This window comes from Monodelphis domestica, chromosome 8 (genome assembly GCF_027887165.1).
Source record: "Monodelphis domestica isolate mMonDom1 chromosome 8, mMonDom1.pri, whole genome shotgun sequence".
Classification (NCBI taxonomy): Eukaryota; Metazoa; Chordata; class Mammalia; order Didelphimorphia; family Didelphidae; genus Monodelphis; species Monodelphis domestica.
In genome coordinates, this window is record NC_077234.1 from 62,901,107 (window position 1) to 62,924,494 (window position 23,388).

The 23,388-nt window shown below is 33.8% G+C and overlaps 1 protein-coding gene across 4 annotated transcripts in view; it reads right to left on the minus strand.

Annotated features, from left to right (window-relative positions):
* Positions 1 to 1,994: 1,994 nt before the first annotated feature.
* Positions 1,995 to 23,388, minus strand: part of NYAP2 (neuronal tyrosine-phosphorylated phosphoinositide-3-kinase adaptor 2) — a 354,745-nt gene continuing 333,351 nt past the window's right edge. For all 4 annotated transcript variants that reach the window (XM_056807558.1, XM_001373958.4, XM_007502180.3 and 1 more), the window contains one exon: positions 1,995 to 7,396. In XM_056807558.1, coding sequence (XP_056663536.1) covers positions 7,169 to 7,396 — 228 coding nt within the window. In that variant the 3' untranslated portion in view covers positions 1,995 to 7,168. The remainder of the gene's footprint in view (positions 7,397 to 23,388) is intronic.

A 23,388-nucleotide genomic window follows, 5' to 3' on the forward strand; every position in this document is an offset into this window, starting at 1 on the left:
GAAGGGTTTGTGATAATAAATGGAGTAGGTGACCAGACAGAGTGAATATGGAGGTTGGTGAAGTAAAGGGAGAGAGGTATCCTTCTGCTGAGAGACTACCATTGTAATTCCCTCATGTTCAACCCACAAGAGAGTAACCCCTTGGTAGAGTTAGAGTAAGGATGACTCTACTGGTGTCTTTGATTGGGCTCCTGGAGAATAGTGAAGTTTACTCTTCAAGGCTTGACTGGTAGTTGAAACCCCAAAAGTCCCCCTCGACTGGCAGGCAGACTGTCACTGTTGGCTTTCGTTGTTCAGCCTAGGCTAATGGTTAGCCCAGCCCACCTGTCTTTCTTCCTTTGTTCTTCCTTCTATATGAATCTTACTACATTTTTCTATTTTTCAAAGTAGTTTAATAATTATAGTAATAAAAGAAAAGGGATAGATTTGAGGGAATAGGAGACCCTACTGGGTTTCTTGCTTTTCTTCAGCTGAGCCAAGATGGCTCAGCTTCAGCTTATCTATCTTCTTCTTAGGTAGTCACTATCTCTATCCTAACTAAACAACTGGCAAGTGTCCTTTTTGGGAAGGTCAAAGGATGGAAAGGACCTTCAAGGTGATCCCCTGAAGCTAAGGGATCAGCCCCTTTCAGCAGCTGTTTTTGTTTGGTTCTTCCTATAAAAATGCTCTCAAACATTCAGGAAATTTCTTCTTCTTCTGGTTAAGGGAAATGGAGGTAAGGCTTTTCCACAGTTTGGGATATAGAGCTCCAGGTCTTTGCTCCACACTCAACTGAGTTCAGAGGACAAAAGACCCTTTCTGTTTAGCAGTTTCTCCCATAATCCTCTTATTTCATTTCAACTGTCACTCCTCCTCCCCACACATTCCAAATGATGGCTGCTCAATTTCAGTGGGTAGAAATGCAAAAGCTAGATCCACAGTTTTCCTTTCCACACTGGTTTGTGAATCATTTGGTAAGACAAGACTATTAAAGGGAAAATTAATTACTAGATGGTTTGCCACATGTATTCTTTTTATAAGCTGAGGACAGCTTTCATACCAAATGAATTCATGAACCCATGCTAATACAGAGCAGTTCTGAAAACCAAGCACCTCCTAATAAGGCTGAAGCAAACAAGGTGGAAAATGTCTCCAAATAAAACTTCAAGCTTAATTTAGTTTAGTGTGAACTTCAGGAAGAGAACACAAATTTGGGAATCAAGGTCCTGTGGAAGGAGAAATTTCTTGTAGGGGAAGGCAGAGTCCTCAGAACATTGGTCTCTGTTGCTGAGCAGAGAGGGGCATTGCTCAACTGAGGGAGGGTAGGTTGGGCCCTCATGGTAAAAATTTTTTTTGAGTGTGGCCATTAGGGAAATTTTTTGTTTTATGGCAGTTTCCCATTTTAACTAATTAGTATTACCTAAAGCTAAGTTAAAATATTGTCATCCTCCCTCTAAATTTCAAAGCCTTAGGAAAAAAGTCTCAAATGCCCCACTGTGATCATGGTTCTGACCTGACCTTACCCTCACCCTCACAGCCCTTTTATATTAATGACACTTAGTATATGCTTGTTATTTACTGTATATCTCAGACACTTTCAAGAGTCCAAAATTAAAACTTCCTCATAAACAGACCAAATGCTAACTCCGGGAATCAGTATCAGCTCATTCTCCTTATGTGTTTCTTTGCCTGACTTAATTCATGTCTGCTGCAAGACTGTTTTTTGGTCAAAACTGCAGGAATCTGGTTGTAAAATTTCTTTTTTAATTTTACTGTCTGCCTACCTTCTTCCCTTCCCAAGTTGAGTTCAAAGGCTCTCAAGGAGGCCTCTTTTTCAAGCGTGCACTTAAACCTATGTGCCAAAAGAGCACATACCTTGAGAAAATCCATTTTGCCTCTTTCCATCTTCGTTCTCTCACTCACAAAAAAAGCTTCCAAAAAATGGCACAGGCCATGAAAATCCCATGAAATAAGAACTTACTAATTCACAATCAATCATACAATGTCAAGGCTCGTTATTTTAAACTATTGCTTTTATTATAATTACACTGGATCACAAATCAGTAAGCACAAAAGGATTATAAAGTATTCTCAATGCACTAAGGAAATCAAAACGCTTTCCCCATCCCCCCAAACAAAGTATTGTTACTTCAGAAGTATCAAAGTACATTTATAATTACATATCACTTAAAAAATCAAGTACAAAATGAAAAGAAATAATATCTGTGTATAGACTGCGTATGTAGAAATGGTTAAGAAATACATAAGTACAGAAACCTGCTACCTACTCTTTCTTTGCACGTTTTCAGGCACAGACCCAACACTTCTAATGACTCATGAAGAAAGCAATAGAACATTCAGTTATTAAGATATTGGTAAACATGTTATATTAGAATGAAATGGATTTAGAATGGTTTTCTCTCTTTTAAAAACCCTGTCTTTTAAAAATGTAGTGCCATTATCCACTATAAAACATACTATCTTATATCATTTTCTTAGTAGCTATTCTTTTAAATTTTTCAAAAAGAGTGATAAAGTAAACATACAGTGGCTAAATACGTAAACACATTTTTTTAGTGCAAGAATAACAAGACCTGTGACTTGACTGTGCTTTCTTGTCATCACAGTGCACTTTACACAACTTGCTACACTAGAAAGGTTAACTCCAGGAGTCCTGAACAAAAGAATTGCATACTAAACATTTGATAAATATATACAGTATGTATACTGTATGTAGTTGCATACATGTGTCAATGCAGATACATTAGGGATGAGGAAACCCAACACTATGGGGAGGTCATCAAACACCTCAAAAGACTATTCAAATATCTTTTTGTTGGGGCCAGTTCCAACTCTATTCCTCTGATGATGTTCATCCCTAAATTTGAAACCTGTGGCTATTTAAAGGGAAACTTCATCAGCTGCTTCTTTATACCCCTCCCTATACCTATTTGTCAAGAAGAAATTGATCCAAATGCCAAACTGTTTTCAATTTGGTCCACTCTGCAAGCCATTGAGTTCAAGAGCCGTTCCTCTCATTGCAAAACCTATTAGCCCATTATTGATTTACATAATTCCATTGGCATACTGTATGTGTGCCTGAAGATGCTTTCATATAAACACATTATGTGTTTATAAATTAGCTTTAATGCATTCCACTCATTTGTTTTGACTATCTACTTACTCTGGAAAGCATTAAATAGAATGCATATATACAAATATCAGACATTAATTGCTTAAACAATGCTGCTTTGTTTGCAATATAATGATTTCACATTGGGAATGTTGGCAATTGTCTATTAATTGCCCCAGTTCTGCAAATACCAAGTTGCCCTCTCATCCAGTGCAACTCAATTAAATCTGATGCAATAAATACTTATCCACTGCATCCTCTGTGCAAGCTATTGTACTGGGGCACTATAGGGCACATGAAGATGGTAAAGACAGGTCAGAAAGGACTATGTCATTGGTTTACCATGTTTCCATGGTCTGTTAGTCAGCAAAGTGAGTTGGTGAAGCATTTTGTGGCCCAAATAGCTTAAAAATGTATTTGTAAGAATGAATTGGTCTTTGTATTAAAAGCTATTGACTATCTGCATTCCATATGCAGATATATAAAGGACATGAATTAAAAACTTGGATGGCATTCTATCTGAGGACACTGAATATCTACCTCCTTCTTATCAGTATATGGAGAATGCTAAACTTGTCTGTATATGCACATGTTTGACTTCTGACTTGACACATTTGTCAAACAGCTTCAACTATTTTCACTCATGAGATCATTGAAGAAAATCAAAACTCTCCACCTAATTTAGGCATATAGACACAGCCTAAGCTAAACATGAATAGCATGCTACTTTACAATATGGAATCCATGAAGGAATATTCCACTTACTACCTGAGTATAGCTGAGTCTAGAAAGGAGAATTCATTTAAAAAGATATAATTTAGTCATTTCAGCCTTTATTAAGTCTAGAAATATATCTGGAATGCTTAGGATGTACAGGACCCTGTTTGATTGAATTTATCTCTTAAATAAAATAAAAAGTTATTTGACTGAGCACAATTTCATACATATATTTGATTTTTTTTAAAAGATGTGAGTAGGGTTTATAAGCTGGTTTTACCAATATGGACATTATCAACAAGTGCCAGAGATCACTGATTATTTCATGTAAACTTCAATTGCATCTACATGGGAAAAGATGGAAGCCTATATTTATATGATAACAAAGGAACTCCATTCCAGGGAATATACTGTATTTTTTTGTATATACATAATGGTATTCTTGTGTTTGATTGAGGTTTTGAATCTGCAGAAAATACATTTCCCTGACTTACCACTGAGGATATTCCTTAACCTTGGAGCTGAACTAGTAGACTGTAGGAAAGCTACATATCATGACTGATTTAGTATGGAAGGTAGTTATAAATATGAGGTTAATCAAAGTGTTTGAATATTTTTGTGTTTTTCTTTCTTTCATCAGATCCGATCCACAAATTATTGTTCTCAAGAGGTTGTCTTTCCACTTTACCTTGTCTTTAATACTCTCTTAAGCTCCAAGTAAAGAGATAATGAAAGAAGAGGGAAATGCTTTTTGGAGTAAGCAATCCAAAATAGCTAATGAAGGCTTTTCTCACTCAAATTCATTCCCATTCCAATGAATGATTAAGGAGGGTAATTTTTTGTTTTTGTTTTTTTGGTGGTGGGGGGAGTCTTTGGAAACTACCACAGTGCTTGGCCTATGCAAATTGCTAAATAAATAAATGCTTGTTGGATTTGATTAGATACATGTAATCAATAATTTCATAGGCATACAATGAAAGTTTCAGGACTTCAATCACAATGGTATCATTTTTTCATATAATCCAATTGCAACACACTTGGATTGGGCATGGAAGAAATGACATGCAAATATATGCCCTAACTTAAGAGACTGGAAAAGGTATTCAGAGAATCAAATGTTTGTTGACACAACACTTGATTAGATCCATCCAAATTAAACACTTATGCTTGAGTTAACCATATGCCATGTTGTCATTTTTAATATCAGTTCTAATACCTAGTTAAGAAAGACTGGGCAAAAGTGAAAAGTCCATTAATGTCTTCTTGAAAATTTATTTCCTCAATATAAATTTCAAGGATTACAACATTGGTCCTAAATGTACTCTTAAGAGAACTACACCTGAAACTTGACTTGATTGAATCACTGTGATCAGATTTACATAAAGGAATAGTAAATGCCTAAGATCATAAACATTTTCATTTAAATCAACATGTTTTTATTAGAATTTTCATTCTTATGAGCCAGTTTTGGTTAAATTTAAAACAACATATAGCTGGTGAAATTTATGGAAAGGAACTATATTAAAGGACTAAAGACCTTTTCATGACTTCATATAATGATGGTTCTGTTTTATTCTCCTACCTCCATTATGGAAAATCCTCTTACTCTTAATTTGCTTTTGCAAATATTCACTGCATATTCACTCACACATGTATACACAAACACTTATGTTTTTCCTCATCTTGTACAGAATTCTGAGTTTGGACATCAAAATATACATTAGCTATAAATTATTAAAATTATCTTTAAAATATCTCAAAGGCTTGAAAGGAACTTCTACTGATAAAGCATTACTCAAGGCTTAGCAATATAGATTACAAAATACTATGAAATTCTATTATATTTGGTTTTATTGACCAGCACTGTAGAATGGCTGTCAATATCATTTAAAAAGGAAAGCCAATATGACAATAATGTCAAAAAACACATTTTTTCAAAGAATACTAAAGTGATTAGTAAAGAATGTTCATGCTGTCAAATTTAAGAAGCATAGTCATTTAAATATACAAAATATATGTGATTGTTTACTTTTCATTTATCCGTGGCAATATTCATATTTTTACTAAGTTGCTTTTGGGAGATATTAACACAAATCCCACCATCATATACAATTGGATCTATCCCCATCCCCTGCTTGTTTTTCCTTTGAAAAAATCAAAATAATAAAATAAATTTCACAATTCTTTGGTTGTGGTCATGGTATCATAATTTGTTACAATTCTGCATGGAAAACCCTGATCTGAACATCTTAAAACTAATGAGTGATTCCAGAGAAATATGTTTTTTTTTTTATCTTATCTGGTGCTAATTTGAGAAACATTTGAGCATACAAAAAAAAATCCATGTAAACAAATCTTGCATGACTTTAATCATTTTTTTCAGGCAAAAAAAAAAATAAAAAACATATATTCCCCTACCCTTTTTTCTTCCACTTGTCAGGAATTGTGGCTACATTGCCATGGTTAAAAACCTTCTAGAAAACAGTATAATTCTTTAGATTCTGATATCCCTTTTCATAGTCACAGTGAACCCTGGTCTCCGCTAATCATATCAACAATGCAAAGAAGTGTCTTCCTACAGACATTTCTAAATTAAAATTATTCTACTACGTTAGCCAAATACATCTAAATAACTACCTCTGGAGAGTTGACTAACAATTATTTAATATAAATTAGAGGATATTTAAGATAAACTTCTTAGAAACATGTAGCAAAAGGGATTGGTTTTAATGTGATATGAACATCCAAATTAGGTGCTACATTTGCATTAATTTCCTGTCAAAATTTTAATAAAAATAAAAAAGTCACAGATGTGCCTAATGAATATGGTGATATTCAACTTCTACCATCCCAGCACCAGATTTATTCACATATTATACTGCTGAACAATGATTTATAGTCACATGCTTTTGTACAGAAGACAAATTTAGGTGGGAAAGGAAAAGAAAACAGGGGATTACATAGAAAATAGAAAATAAATTGTTTCATACATTATATAGTAAAACTCTTGATACCTCTTTAAATTATATATGTATATATGTGTACTATTTCCGGTGTTTTCTTTCAATAGATTAGTAAAATATTTACACTTTAAATATCTTTTGGATTAAAAAAAATCCTTAATAAACACATTTGTCTTAATTTGTTGGTAAAGTTAATTGCCTTGGATTTATTTTAAGTAAGCACAAGTTAACATGAATTTCCAAGGACAGTGTTGTCATTTCAACACAAGTAGATAAGATAGATGTCAACAAACACCCTCTTAAATAGGCCTGGGGAACATTTCCCCTATACAAGTGAAGTAAGAGTCTTATGGAGTTTACAAAATCTCATACTTTGTCATATTGCAGTATCCCAGAACACTGTTTGTTGTTTAGAATATGGTGGAGGACTATACTTCTTTGTCCCTGTATTCTTCTTCCAACTTGGTAAAATTGGCATGCTGTCTTGTTTGCAAAGCCCCTTTTCTGTTTTCTGCCTTGCCTTGATCTCTTTGCACAAGCAGCGCTTTTTCTCAATCATCTCCAACATTGTATGGTCTCCATGCAACCACTGCATGCATGCCACCTACCAAAAGAGAAGAGTGAAAACAGTATGAACAAGACGTGACAGAAGAATAGAATTTTTTCCTTTTGTCATAAATTTGGTTTTGAATGTCATCCATGTCAAAGATTTCTTCTTCTACTGCAAAGCTGAAAAGAAATCAGTGGATATTACAAAGGGTCTCAAAATAATTAGAACAGATCACAATTACTCAGTAACAATGATTTATTCCAATTAACAAAATTTTAAATGTTATGTGACATGACCTCGTACCTGAATAATTTAGGTCTAATCAAGAAAACAGATTACTTTCCAAAATATTCATCTGTCTGTTTTACACTCCATTTTTAGACTTCCTTATTACATCTAATTGTAATAGTTGGTTTTGTTCTTCTTTTCAAGGCAATCTTGTTGCTTATTAACATGGTTTAATGAGTATTGTCTGAATTCTCCTGAAAATGGTTTAAAAAGCTAAAGGCTTCATTTATAAATTGCATGTTTTCGAATTGTATGTCTCCTGTTCCTATTTAATGACTCATATTACCTTGATCTAAATAATGGCCAATTATTTTAATCTTGCATACAGAAATGTTGCCAAAACATTAGAGCAACTTAGAATTTTATATTTCAAAGAAATCTTCAGAAAAAGTATTTTAATCTCATTTCTTACACTTTCAATGAATGGCCAAATTAGAATGACTGGTCTCTGAGCTCTCAGAAGCCAAAAAGAATCCTTGAGCAGCTTTGGGCTCAATAATAATATCATTGTATTTGATGCAATGGAACATAAATTAGGTTTCCAAGAAAAAAATTTAAGTAAAAGTAAACATATAAAAATATTCAAGAATGGAAATATTTTTTTTTTACCAAATGCAGGAATGGGAGCTAAATGAAGTTTGGAGGGAATAGCAAGAGTCAGGAAGAAGTTGATTCAATTCCCTTCTTTTTCATTTACTAGCTTTCTGACCTTGGCTGTGACCTTACTTCCTTGGACCTCCATGACCTCATCTATAAAAGGGGATGACTGAAATAGACAGCCTCAAATCCTTTCCATATCTTGATAAATATATTTTATTGATAAAACCCTATCTCTAATAGGAATCTAATAGGCAAAGTTGGGGGATTAGGAAATTCCAAGCACAGGAATTAATGTTATGGAAGACACAAAGGCAAGAAAATGTAAAGTATATTTGGAAAGTGGTGAAGAGTCCAGCTGGAGGCTAGAATACATCAAAAGAAGTAATATGAAGTAAACCTGGATGGTGTGAAAATTAAATTAACTCTCCTCTGACTATGAAAATGAAATTAACTCTCCCCTGATTGTGAAGATTAAATTAACTCCCCTGCCCATTTTTAGATTTAATCACCAAAAGTGTAAACATCCCACTTAATCCTTAAGTGGGGAAGGTCTGTGACCCATGTGTGTGATAGTGGGTGACAAATCAGAATCAACTGACTTCCCCCTGAGCAGTCCTAAGCAAAGGTTTAGCTGTGATTGGTAGATATAAAAGATGAGGAAGGCACAGGGAGTGACTCAAAAGAAGTATCTTTGAAAAGGAGTTACAATTTCCCATGGAGAGTTCTCTCATTTTTCTGGAGTTCGGAGTTCTAGTTGGAGGTTGGTGAAGAATCTACTTATTGGACCTGAGACCTTGGCCTTGGTGTGACTGTTCTTAAACCTCTCCCTTTGGAAAGACTCATGGTGAGTGAAAAAAGGCTGACTCTTTTCCTTGGATTTTCTGAAGGGACTAGGCTCAGGAGAGACCTACTCTCTTGAGAGAGGCTTCTTGCATCCCCAGATCCTTGGCTCAAAGCTGAGGCCCCTTCAGCCAAGGACTAATTAGTTCTGACTGGGTTGATCCAGGGCCAGAGCAAAATACTTAGTGCTTAGGCTAGATATCTTACCCTATCCTCTCTCTGATTTTTCTTACTTTCACTCTTTCTATATTTTATAAATAAATTGTTAAATCTCTTTGGAATTAAATTCCTGGTGACCCTATTCTTAACTAATCCATTCCAACCTTTTATAAAATCCCTCACATTTCTACTCATTACAATGGGTAGAGTGGTGCAACATTGTTGAAGGCCACAAATTCCAGGTCAAGGAAACAACTTCTCTCAAAGACAGGCAACTACTGTACATTTTTGAGCATAAGAATAGCATGATCAAACACACATACACAAATACACATACATACACAAACTATGATAATTTGGCAGCAGTGTTAAAGACAGACTGGAAGCAGAGAATAAGGACAACTCCATGGGACATTTGACTATCCAAAAGTCAATCTCTGAATTATGGAAATAGAAGGAATATGATCCTCAACTAAAATATTATTCCAATACCTCATTATGGTTTAGAAATTATCCTGGGTCATAAAGAGTAAGTAGAACAGAAGGTGTGAATCTTTAATCTTTAAGTGGGGGAGTATAAGCTCAGTGATCGCCTGCATAGCAATCATGTGGGGACCAGCACAACTAACTCCAAAGAGAATCATCATGAAATGAGTTGTCAGAGGTGATAAAATATTTGCTTACAGCAATTTCCAAAAGTTAACTACTAATGCAGGGAAGACCTATTATCTGCATTGTCAGAAGATGTACTCAACCCGAAGTCCAAGGTGCTTCTTGTTGAGGACCTAGGCTAACCCTTTTATTTTATACATTTAGAAAAGAAATATTCTAGGGACAGTTAAGTACCTCAGGGATTTGAGAGTTAGACCTAGAGAAGGGAAATACTAGGTTCAAAGCTGGCCTCAGACACTTCCTAGCTGTGTGACCCAGAGCAAATCACTTAACCACTATTACCTAGTACTTACAACTCTTTTGCCTTAGAACCAATATGTGGTATTGATTCTAAGGTAGAATATAAGAGTTAAAAAAGAAAAATAAAAGATAAAAAAAACATTCTCTAAGCTTGTGGCCCAAACCAGACATCACTCACTAGAGATGGGAAATTGAAAGTAACTTCAAATGGATAGTTTTGGTTGGTTCTGACTTTGATTTTAGTTTACATCTTCATTTATTCCTTTAATTCTGGTGGGTTCTGGGAAAGCATTAGTCCTGTGACAGACAAGGCTATGGCTATGCAGTGGATACAAGTCTGGAACTGAAGTCAAGATATAAATTTAATCTCTCTTCCAATTAATAGTTGTTTGAACACAAGAAAATCATGTAACCTCTTACTGCCTGAATTTCTTCGTCTATAAAATAGATAATAGACGGCATTTATTTTACAGCATTGTAAATATCAAAGGATGTAACATATAAAGTGCTTTGCAAAGCTCAAGGTATTATATAAAAATTGTTATTAGAATTTGAGGAACAGGCTAAATACATTCAGGAAATATTATAGCCAGTTTAAGCTCAAACAGATTTTTCTGACATTTTTCAAAAGCTCATTTATTAAGAGCTATGCTTTTTGTTGCTTGAATTTATACAGAGTAACAAAATCAAAGCTATTTAAAGTATAGATACTTGAAGAAATTTCTCATTTCTAATAGAGTTCCTTTCATGCTAACTGATCAGGTTTTAAATTTTTTTTTTAATTTTTAGTGTCTCATTTAACCTATCATTGAATTATTTTATTTTTTTTAATGAAAAAGTTTTTAGAATCAGAGTATATGTTAGTGTAAAACACAACATATAGGCATCTCTTAATAAATGCTTGTTGAGCTATCCACATTCAGAGGAAGAACTGTGGGAGTAGAACTACAGAAGAAAAACAACTGCCTGATCAAATGTGTTGATGAGGATATGACTGGGGATAGACTCTTAACATTTAGTCTAAATGTCTAAATGATCACCCTAGTGCAATTATCAATAATATGGAAATAGATCTTGATCAATGACACATGTTAAACTCAGTAGAATCATGAATTGGCTATGGGAGGGGATGGGGGGAGAGGAGGGAATGAACATGAATATTATAACCATGGAAAAATATTCTAAATTAATTAATTAAATAAAAATTTTCAATTAAAAATAAATGCTTGTTGAGTCTTCTTTGGATTGTAGCTCTTAATAATATGGCATGGTAATAAAAAGCAAGACATTTAAAAAAATAAAATAAAGAGGTCCAGGAAAAGTGGGAATCTCCTTATAGGAAAAAATTTCTAACAAATATAGCTTTCTTCAAATTAGAATATACAAAGGTGGGATAGTTACTCTTCATCACTAGATATATTTAGGGAGAGGCTGGCTGATCACTTAGTAGGCACTTTATAAAGGGTTGTTGTTTTTAGTTTCCCATTCAATTTCAATTTGTATTAATGACTTCTTAAAGCCATCCCAATTCTTTTTGTTGTTGATGTTCTTGTTTTTAAAGCTATTCCAACTCTTAAGATGATCTGAGTAGGCATTATGAGTAAAGCACCCAAATGAACTGCAGAGTTCAGAGAAATAAGGAAATGTGGATTGAATTCTACCTCTGCTACTTTCTGAAACTCCAAAAATGACACCCTTTCAGTGATTAAACCTCAAATTAGTAGGCATTTAACAGAAGGCTAATACTGTAATATGATTTACCAAGGATAACATGGCAGAAATATGCAGCAGTATTTAGAAGTATTACAGATCTTGTTCTTGTTAAGCTTTAATCTTTACATTTTTAATTCTGTTTCTCCTGCATATTATGTGGACAGATAATACCATGGATAGAGAAAACTGGTGAACAAAAAAAAAAATAGAATGACTTGAAAATAGAATAGAAACTAATAGAATAGGAATTTCTTAAAAGCAGGGATGATTTTATTTTTGTTTGTGAATAGATAGCACCTAGCATAATGTATATTTACAGGTATGTAATAGGCCTTTAATCAGTGCTTGTTGGTTAATTGACTATGGAGACAAGACAATGTAAGAAAATTCTGTCCTGAGAAACCTTGGTCTCAGTATCCACTTCTGTCATTGACTATCTGTGTCAAAATAGAAAAGGTATTTAACTTTTCTTGCTTTGAGCTTCTTCCTATGTGAAAAAGGAATAATAATATTTCCCTTCTGAGCTATTAGAAAGACATTCTCTATGACTTATGGTTATTATTATTATAACAATGTCAGAATTACAGTGTTGTTTGAATTAATATGATATCATTAAATATATATTCTGTTTACTCTACAATTATCTCTTTTAATGAGTATAATTTAATTTCCAAGGCTACATAGATTTGACTTTCAATTACTTGTACACAGACTGGCTGATTTGTAGACTACACAAAACAAAATTTCAATCACAGATTGGCCTCTATGTGTTGACCATTCTGTGGCAAGCTATTATCCTTTGCTACTCAACCACATATATGCATGAATGGTGCCATCTGCAATGCCATCGTGAGTCCATGTGGACATATCACTAGCTGGGAATGAACCCAAAGGTCTCAAAATATCCTTTTTCATTCATCTTTCAAAATGCTCTTCAGAAATAGTCAAGCATGGCAACAAGCTTTGTAGGCAACAAGGAGTAACAGCGATGAGGACTAATAGGATGAAGTACTTTGAGAAGATCAGTGACATTTTGAGTAGCCACCAGAGGTCATATAGAATTAAGAGATACTTGTGGCTTCTGTCTTCTTATACTTGGGGGGATAGGATAATCCTCTTATGAGGATTAGATTAGTAAGTAGCTATTGACAATCAATAAGCTTATGAGGTGAATGAAGCTGTGTTGGAAAGCTACACTTCACCTTTCTCAATGAAGATAATGGCATTTATTATACTTTTCCTATTCTACTACCCCATCCTTAGTCCATAAGTAGCCTTGGGTTCCCAAAAGCCATTGCCAGTAAGAATAAAGTTTGAAAGATCTTATGAAACTAGAAGTTACAGAACTGGAGACCTATTCTGCATCAGCTATTGGAGTTCTATGCTAGCTACCTCCAAAGAAATTTGCCACCAGAAACCCAGGGGATGGATGCTTTTGTTGTTATTTTGGTTACAGTAACTTATGAAGGAGACTCTTAGAGGCTTCATATAATGGATGTTTCTGCCTTAGCAGACACACAAAAAAGGCCATGATGTTCTGAAATATTGAAGTTCTTACCGATGTTAAAACATTCATTCTGTCAGTTTATTGATCACGTTGCTTGATATAAAATTGATTGAGGAGAAGGAGTGGGAGTCCAGAAATTGTATCATTTTCTCTCCCCTACTCTTCTAACTGTCTCACCCTGCCCATCCAGTATGTAGTTTGGAGAAAGTGTTTCAAGGAGAATCTCCTAGAGCTCTCCTAAGATCAGTTCTTTGACTTAGAGACCTTTGCCTAAGTAAACTCTTGAAAAATACTTGGATGCTTATTTTTTGCTGGCTTTTGTTTGAAAAAAAAATTGATTCATGTAAAAATTAATAAAAGTTTAGTTTATACAGTGCAAATGAAATAAAATGGACCTGTGCTATTCTTTCCAAAATATTATCCATCTCAATATGAATATATTTGCCACCAAATCATATCCTATCCCAGATTTGTTGATTCCCCCAAAATAAACCTGAATTACATTTTACAATACTTTAAGATTAGCAAATACAATCCTTTGAGATACTGAATGCATGAATTATTATGACTACTTCATAACTAAAAAATCTTATGCACCTAAAGCCTTGGGACAACTATGTGGCTTAGTGAATAGAGTAATAGAGTAAATAGACCTGGAGTCAGACCTGGGTTCAAATTTGACCTCAGGCTAGTTGTGTCACCCTAGGCAAGTCACTTAATCCATTTGCCTAATCCTTACCCTTCTGTTTTATAGTTGTTGCTAAGATAGAAAATAAGGATTTTTTTTTAAAAAGAAAGTTTATATTTTCACCTGGATCACAAAGCTATTAAATTCAGAAATCAAACAACTTAGATCTGGAAGGAACCTTACAGTGCTTCTAATCAAGACCTCTCCTTGTAGTGAAAATTGAATTCCTGAAAGAGGTAACTATTTATTTCCAAAATTCTACTAAATGATTAAGCCAGACCTTAAACGCAGGTCCTGTGATTTCAAACCCAAGGTTCTTTCCATTATACCATTCAGTGTTAACAATTTAATTACTCTTAATTTTTTCATATATATTATGATTCACAGATTTAAGGTGAGGCACATCATATTATGAAATGATTTATTTTAGCATGAAAGACAACTCGCATACAAAGTGCTTACTCTATATTCAGGGTTATCACTTTTTCATTAACCTTACAATACATTTTCATGAATAGAAGCTATCAGTTGACCAGTATAATAGAAAAGACACTCAGTTTAGAAGCAAAGGTATAGGGTTGATTTCATTTCTGCCACTTCCTAAATGTGTGAAGTTGGACAATTTTCTTTTACTTCTTAGACCCTTCATTTCCTCATCTATAAAACAGAAGATATGAGACTAAATGATGTCCAAAGTTTCTTTCATCCTTAACTCTATTATTCAATGACCCTGTGACCCATTGAGACTGCCTAGTATAAGAAATGGGTAGTCATGTGCCAAGCTAGATGGCTCAATATATAGAGAGCTTGACCTAGAGTCAGGAGGTCCTGGGTTTAAATCTGGATTCAGATAAGTCCTAGCTGTATGATCCTGAGCAAGTCATTTCACCCTCTTGGCCTCAGTTTCCTCATCTGTAAATTGAGCTGGAAAAGGAAACAGAAAACCAGTCCAGTATATTTTCCAAGAAAAAGCCAATGAGGTCATGAAGAATCAGATGTGCCTGACATGAAAAAAAAGTAATAAACAAATAGATAACAGTATAATCTCTCTCTCTCTCTCTCTCTCTCTCTCTCTCTCTCTCTCTCTCTCTCTCTCTCTCTCTCTCTTTGTCCTCTCTCCTCTTTTTCTCTCTCTTTTTCTCTCTCCTCTTCTCTCCCCATCATATATATGGAATCTAAAGACTAGTTGGTAAAGTGACTTTTCCAAGGTCACACAGGTGGAAGGGTCAGGGCCAGAATTCTAACCCAAGAGTTTTTAATCCAGATCCATTTATTTTTAATACACAGTACTTTTTTTTCCTAATTATTACCTGACTGTTAATGAAGGCTCTTTATCATAACTTATATTTAATGTAAAAAGCACATACTGATACAACAAAATTTCCCATTAGCTTCAAAATTTCTTTGACATCTATATTATAGTTTAAGTACTTCATCTTCCCTTCCTTCTGATTCAATTAAAATCAAGAATACAATGAGTAAAGCAGAGTTTTACTTATTAATCATTTGTTGACTGATTAAATAGATTAAAATAGAGATAGAAATTGTTATCTCTGCATATGGACATATTCACTAATGAGAAGATATTATCACTATATAACCCAAACCTAATTCTGTTATAATCACATATGAACCAGCAAAATTAGATTTTTTTCAAAAGGCTGATATGTTTCCATATCTCTGCTGTTGTAATTGTTCATCTCAGAAAACATTTGTAGGTGGCCCATGGACATGCTATTTAGTCATAGTCTCAGGTGATACAAAGCAAATTACAAGTCAGCTAACAGCTAATTTTTAATCACTAAATAAATTTAATTAGGTAATAAGAATTTTACAGTTGCTGTATCAACCAGGAATTTTACTCTGAGATTTACAGTACTTGCGATAAAAATTTATATTTGGACTTGATTACAAAATTATCTAGGAAAACACAATGGGCAGAGTTCTATTTCATAGACATAAGTTCAAATCATACAACAGGTCTCAACAGTTTTATGTGGATAAGAGAAGGAAGATTCTGTTGGCGATGATACTCTTTCACAAATAAAACATACAATGTACAATGAGGATGATTTTTTTAAATGATTTTTAAAAAATAAATTGAAATTTTGGTCTCAGAAAATGAATGTTTATAAATGATTAAATGTGATTATAAAATTAGATTTATAGGTTGTCTTCTAAAAATTTAATTCCAATCTAGAGTAATAGGATTACTCTATTAATTAATCCATGAGTTCTCCATAATTCAGTTATCATTTACCTTATGGATTCTTGGTAGGTAGAGTACTAACACTTCAAGTCAAGAATAAGACACAAAAAGCGCTTGATAAGCTTTAAAGAGCTATAAAATTATAAGCTAATATTATTGTGCTCAAAAATACACTTGAATTGTCTAGCATTAGCCATACTGCTGAAAGCATTCTTTAGTAAAGCCTCAGTAAATAATGAAAAAATATTGTAGTAATTTATGTGAATATCCTCAATTTATTGTATATACCTAGACTTAGACTAACTAACTAGTTAATGATAGGAATCCTATAATGCTTTTCCATTCAAGATTAATCTTCCATACATAGATCACAAAATGTCAGAAAATGATTATTAAGATTATATCTACATATGATGTAGAAAAAATATAAAATTTAAAAAAATTTTAATCTTTCAGGTTTCAGGGAATGATCTGCCACTTTTCATGATTCCTTCGAAATAATTTCCTTCCCCTATCCCAGAGTAATTTCTCTGCCCATTCCTATCTTTTCAGTGAAATGCTAATTTCCTTATCAGAGTGGGGTGTGATGAAAATCTTTCCAAATTAAATGTGAATCTTCCCCCAAAATAATTATTCACCAACATGTTTGTAATTAAAAGCAGGTATTTTTGTATTATATTAATTTACTATCCTACCTGAAAGTTCAGGCCCAGTTTCTTGAAATCACTAGTATTTTTTAGCCACACTTGGGTTGTGATTGGTTCTTTCATTCCTCTGTAATCAACTGTAAAATTGTCTTAAACAGCATTTTAAATGACTTCCTGAGACAGAAATAAAGTGCTACAGAGAGATGATGCCACAAGCTAATTGTTGGCATTTGCCAAATGAACAACCCTAATTTCTAAAGGTCTCCCAATGAACTTTCTGTTTTATATAAAAGCTATGCCCTAACCACAACACACACACAAACACACACACTCATCGTGTATGTGTGTATTTTTATTTTATCTTTTCATGTAAACAGTGTGATTCTGTTTGGATTTTATCTTCTCTCTTAAAATGATGAATGCACACTAATATATTGGCTAGAAAAAAGAATGAATTATATACTTTCAGTAGGAATATTAATGTTAACCTTTTTTGTTTAGTTGTTTTTCGGTGTGTCTGACTTTTTGTGAGCCCAATTGGGGTTTAACTGGCAAAGACATCAAAATGATTACCCTTTTCTTTTCCAACTCATTTTGCAGGTGAAGAAACTGAGGCAAACACTCTTAACTGACTTTCCCAAGTTCACACACAGCTATTAAGTATCTGAGGTCAGATTTGAACCCATAAAGATGAGTCTTCCTGACACCAGGTCTGAACCTATATACACACTGTGTCACTTATGTGTCCAACACTAATATGCTGGTTCTTTTTTCAGGATGTATCATAGGCTCAGAGATGTTCCATCAATAGCATTGATATTAATACATTAGAGACTACTATATATATATATATATATATATATATATATACATATATGCATTTATAACTTCATGCATAGGCATATAGTTATCTGACAGAATTAAGATCTCTTAGAATATTAATAGATGATTTCTTTCTTGCTAACAGCACAGTTTAAAAAAAGTTCAGGAGATTCATTTGGTTCTAGCCCTGGTTCTGCCTATAATTTGCTGTCTGGAATTGTATGATTTCAGATAAATATCATTATCTCTCATTATTCTGTTCCTTAAAATGAGTTTAGACCATATGGACTCTAAAATAATAACAGCAACAATATAAATAATAATTATTTTAGAAAGTATTATATATAACATTTACATAGTTCTTTGAGGTCTAATAAAATCTTAGGTGAGCCTCAAAAAAGCCCTTTAAGTTGGTATTCATGTTATTCCCTTATTTCATAGATGAACGACTTGATTCATGAATTGGGGTTGTGGTTTTTAAAAGATTATTTTATTACAAATATAAATAATATGGAAATGGGTTTTGAGTAATAAGACATGTATAAACCAGTGGAATTACTTGTCTGTTCTGGGATGGGGAGGTAAGAGGGGAGGGAGAGAACATGAATCAGGTAACCATGGAAAAATATTCTAAAAAATAAAATAATGTGAACCCCTCCAAAAAAAAAGAAAAAAGAAAAAGCAGCTAGTTTAAGCAATGTCCCTATGGTCACAGAACATCTAAAGGGGGATTTAAACTCCACTGGCTCCAAGCTGAGTACATCTACAGGATTCCACAGTATGTCTCTATGAGCTCTCCTTTCCCCAATACCATTTGTTCCCACCATGCTTCACGATGGGTCAACATCACAAATGATATACTCTTACTACTTCTATCAACAAATCCCCATTTATGGATTCCAAGATGCTTTCTTTTGCCTAGTATCTCTTAATTTAGAACCAGAAGGTTCATTAGAAATAATTTAGTCAATCTGGCCTCAAAAACTTAATAGCTGTGTGACCCTGGGCAAGTCATGTAACCCCTGTTGCCTAGCCTTTATTTCTCTTCTGCCTTGGAACCAATATACAGTATTGATTCTAAGACAGAAAGTAAGGGTTTAAAAAAAAAAAAAAAGAAACCATTCAGGATAATCCTCTCTCTCTTTTTTTTTTTATCCATACATAAGGAAATGACTGACAATATGATATTATACTGGGCTAAGTGGAAGATCCAATACTCAAACATCAATCTTCTGACTCCAGATATGAGTATTTCAATTAAACAGTATGTTATAATGATATATATATATATCACTTCCATATATATATATATATATGTACATATATTTTATGTACATATGTGTGTGTGTGTGTGTGTGTGCCTTCCACAGAATAGTGGTTAGGGACACTAAGTCACAGCAATCTGGAAAGTCTATGTAAAAATGTTTTATTTTCCCTTCATACCTAACAAATCTGATTTTTTTCTTTTTCTTTTATAGGATGTTTCTATACCCTAAATGATTTTATGAGTTACTAAACTTTTGATGATATCTCTATATTTCTCATCTTTGTGACATCTGCTGATATTTGTATTTTTTGATGAATTTTAACTACTTATTTTAACTTAATAAAAGAAATTGGGTATATATATGACACTAAATGATAAAAATATACTGATATTATACAGTGTTATACATACATTTTATGCATTTCTGAGTTTATAAACTTTTTCTATGTCATTAGCTGGCATTCACATGACATCTGTGGCTTTCACAAAACACCTCAAAAATTCTCACTTATTTTTTTTTTTTATCTAACACAAAATATTTTGTAACTGGGATTGGGAAAGTAGCATTGTAGGAGGGATACGTGTAGAAAGATGACTTGGGCCTCATATTCTCCAATACTAGCTCTACTACCTGCTTGTATTCCTTTGGACAAGTCATTTTCCCTCCTTCAAATCTGGTGAACTCTGCAAAATGATAGGAGATTGGACTAGATGAACTAAGGTTTATTTTAGCTAATAGTTCTATGACCATAAGAACCATTATGTGACTTCTATGCTGCTCCCCATTAATTATGCAATTTGGAAAAAAATGCCAGTGAAGAAGACGGGTTAGTTTGTTCTTTTTTGTCCCCAAGGACCAAATTAAGAAACATGGGTAAAAGTAGAATCAGGGTACTTAATTCATAATCAAAATGAGCTGCATGTATAAGTAGTGGGTTCTCTCACTGAAGGACTTCAAATCCATTCTTGATGACTGTTTATTAGGTATACCAGAGAAGATTTTATTTTTCATATATAGTTGGATGCTGGGTCTTTTCCATCTTAAAAATATCTAATTGAAATGTTTGTAGGACTACAGTTCAATTCAATAATTCAGTAAGAGCCATAATTTATCAGTATTGCCCTTGTAATCCATTTGGTAATGAATTATGAATAATAATGCTAGTAATGCTATTGATAGTGCCCATCTGCATTTGATAAGCACTTTGAAAAGTGTTCTTATAGACCTAACAAGGTTCCATGGACTCGGATTGATTTGCATGAAATTTAATTGATGTCCCCCTTTGGCATGAAAAGAAAATATGTAAAGGAATGCCTTACATGAGAGAAAAGCTTGAAATAATTTTCAATCAGCCAATGGATAAGATATGAATTACTTCCACTATTGTTTCTTTTCAATTGTTTTTCAGTTTTGTCCAACTCTTTATAACCCTGGGTTGGTTTTCTTTTGGGAGAGATGCTGGAGCTGTTCTCCATTTTCTTCTCCAGCTCATTTTACAGAAGTAGAAAGTGAGGCAAACAGGATTAAGTGACTTGTTTCAGAGAGCAAGCTGTACTTAAGTAGCAAGTGTTTGAGACCACAAGTGAATCCAGGGAGACCTTCCTCACTCGAGGCCTGGCATTCTATCCCCTTGTGCCACCTCGCTGTTCCACGTGAATGACAGAACCATCCTTTTCTCAAACTAAGTCCCATAACAGGTGCTTAGAGAATAATGACATTTCAAGGACTAGAAAAGTGATGCTTTTAAACATGTAAAATATATTTTATTTTTATAATTTAAGAAGACAGCTTAATCCAATATAATTGACCAAAATAGGATGCTAGCCTGGAGAATCCTTGCAAATAAACTCAAAGTAAAAATACACACTTCATCTATATGATTGGCACATGTCAAATAGTGAGAGGCACTGTTTAAACAAACACAGAAATTACATTGATAAATAACATGCTGTACAGACAAAGACATGGTGAAAGTATACATATATGTGCACATACATTATACCTAGAAAGGCCAACAAACTGGGTAATATATTGGGTAAGGCTATTTAGACTCAATGGTTTGGATGAGGTCTGGGTCAATGAGTATGCAACTGTTGAGGTTCATGTGGGGATTCTTTTTCAGGTGCCTAAAATCATTATTATATTCTGCATTGAGATTCAGAAAAGTTTACAGAGAAATCATGTGCCATAGACAATCTTCAGCTACCATGATCTGAGATAACCAGTTTCTTGGGAAAGTTAAAACATGGATTGAGCAAGAATAAGCTGCAGAATCAAGCTTAGGGCTTGCTTGGCAATATTTAAAACTCCGGGATAATATATTGTGCCATTATACAAAGCTTGCCTTCCCCCAGCCCATTGGAAGAGTCTCAAACCTTCTTGTGCAGGGTAGACTAAAAGTAACTTCAGGGAAAAATAAAGAAATCCCATCACCAACCTCGAATGAAGAAGTCACAACATATTTGATGCTGTCATATAAATGAAAATTAACAGAGATGCTTGTACTGAGTGCAATATATGTTGTTAATGTGATTAAGCTAATTGTTTGTATTGAAAAAAATCTGAGTAGTTTTCAGAGTTAATTTACAGGTTTTTAAATGAGCAAGTAATTCATTTTATAAAGAGAAGGTCTTAAAGAGATTCCCTGAAGGAGCAAGGAGTGTTACAAGATAAAATTCAATTACAGCAAACATTGATGTTTAGGCTAAACATAATATTTTAATAGCTTGAATTAACATTAATTAAATCCCAAATTTCATTTCTTTACAAAATATTTGTTTTTAGTAGCATTTATAGGCCTGACCATGGACAACCTGGGGAAACATACCGCGGTAAGTTTCTTTCTTATTGGCAGAAAAGAAATGGCTCAAAGAGATATAGAATGTCCTAATGTATCAGTATCAGTAATTCAGTATCAGGATCAGAATCAGTATCAGAAAAGCCTAAGAATTACTTTCAGTTCTGTACAAGCTGTGAAGGATGTGAAAGTTCTTTTTCTTTCTTAATTAACATCACTTCAGGGTTTCCTGTTTGAGCCTCTTCCCTTCATAGTTTACTTTCATCTCTTTCCTTCTACTTTTCATTTTGCTCCATGCCTTGCTAATTTGCTGCTTTTCTATGCAGTCATGTATTGTAATTGATAATGTTGGACTCAGTGTCAAGAAAAACAGAAGTCATATCCTGCTGTGTGACCCTAGGAAAGTCATTTCATTCCTAACAAACTGTTTCTTCATTCCTGAAACAGAATCAACAATAACACCTTTCTCTTTGGTATATTCTGAGAGCCAGATGAGTTAACATGTTTAAAACACTTCGCAAACCTTAAGGTGCTATATAAATGTTAACAATTACTATTATTTTCCTCAGATCCTCTCTTCCCACAATTGTTTTCCTTTTCCAGTTTGCCATTTTTTATTGTTTTATTTTTCTAATTCTCTTATTTCTTTTCATTTCTCTGCTTTTCTATTGTTTGTATTAAATTAAATCCAACAGAAATGTATTGAGTTTTCAATATGCAAGGCACTCTTAACAACACCACAATCAATAGCAACAATAATCCCTGACCTCAAAGAGTTTATGGTCTATTGAAAGACAGAAAGAAAAGTCCAGTCCTTCAATCAGTTTCAAAGCCAACTCATTGTTCTATTATTCTGCCCATTTCTCTCTATCTCTTAAAAGAAAAGAGAAGGTGATATTATCAAATGTTTTCATAAAATCCAGGTAAATATATATATATATATATATATATATATATATACAGCCTTTCCCTGATCTAACAGCCTAGAAACCTTGTTGAAAGAGAGAGAAAGAGAGAGGGAGAGAGAGAGAGAGAGAGAGAGAGAGAGAGAGAGAGAGAGAGAGAGAGAGAGAGAGAGAGAGAGAGAGAGAGAGAGAGAGAGAGAGATGAGATTAGGCTGTCATAACCTATCCCTGAAGTCATGCTTTCTCTTTGTGATGATTATTTCCCTTTCTAGATGGTTATTAACTATACCTTTAACAATAAATTCTACACTTTGGCCAGAAGTTAAGTTTGCTAGCCCATTGCTTTTTAAAATCCATTCTCAACTCCATATTTTTTTCTTACAATTAAGACAGTCTATATACTTCACTAATCTTGCCATACCTCCATCACTCTCTGACTTATTCTGACCCCTGTCAGTGACTAAGCAGTAAAACTCACTAATATTTTCAGTTCCTCAGTATATACAAGTTCCACCAGATGGCTTAAGAAATTCCTTCTGCAATTAATTTCAGCTAGGTGACAAATTCATCAAGGGTTCTAACACACTTTCTTACTATTTTCTTTATTGTCTTGGGAATCAACTCCCTATTTACATTTTTCTGTCTTTCCAGTGCAAATATTATTCTCCTTTAAATTCTTTTTGCATCAACA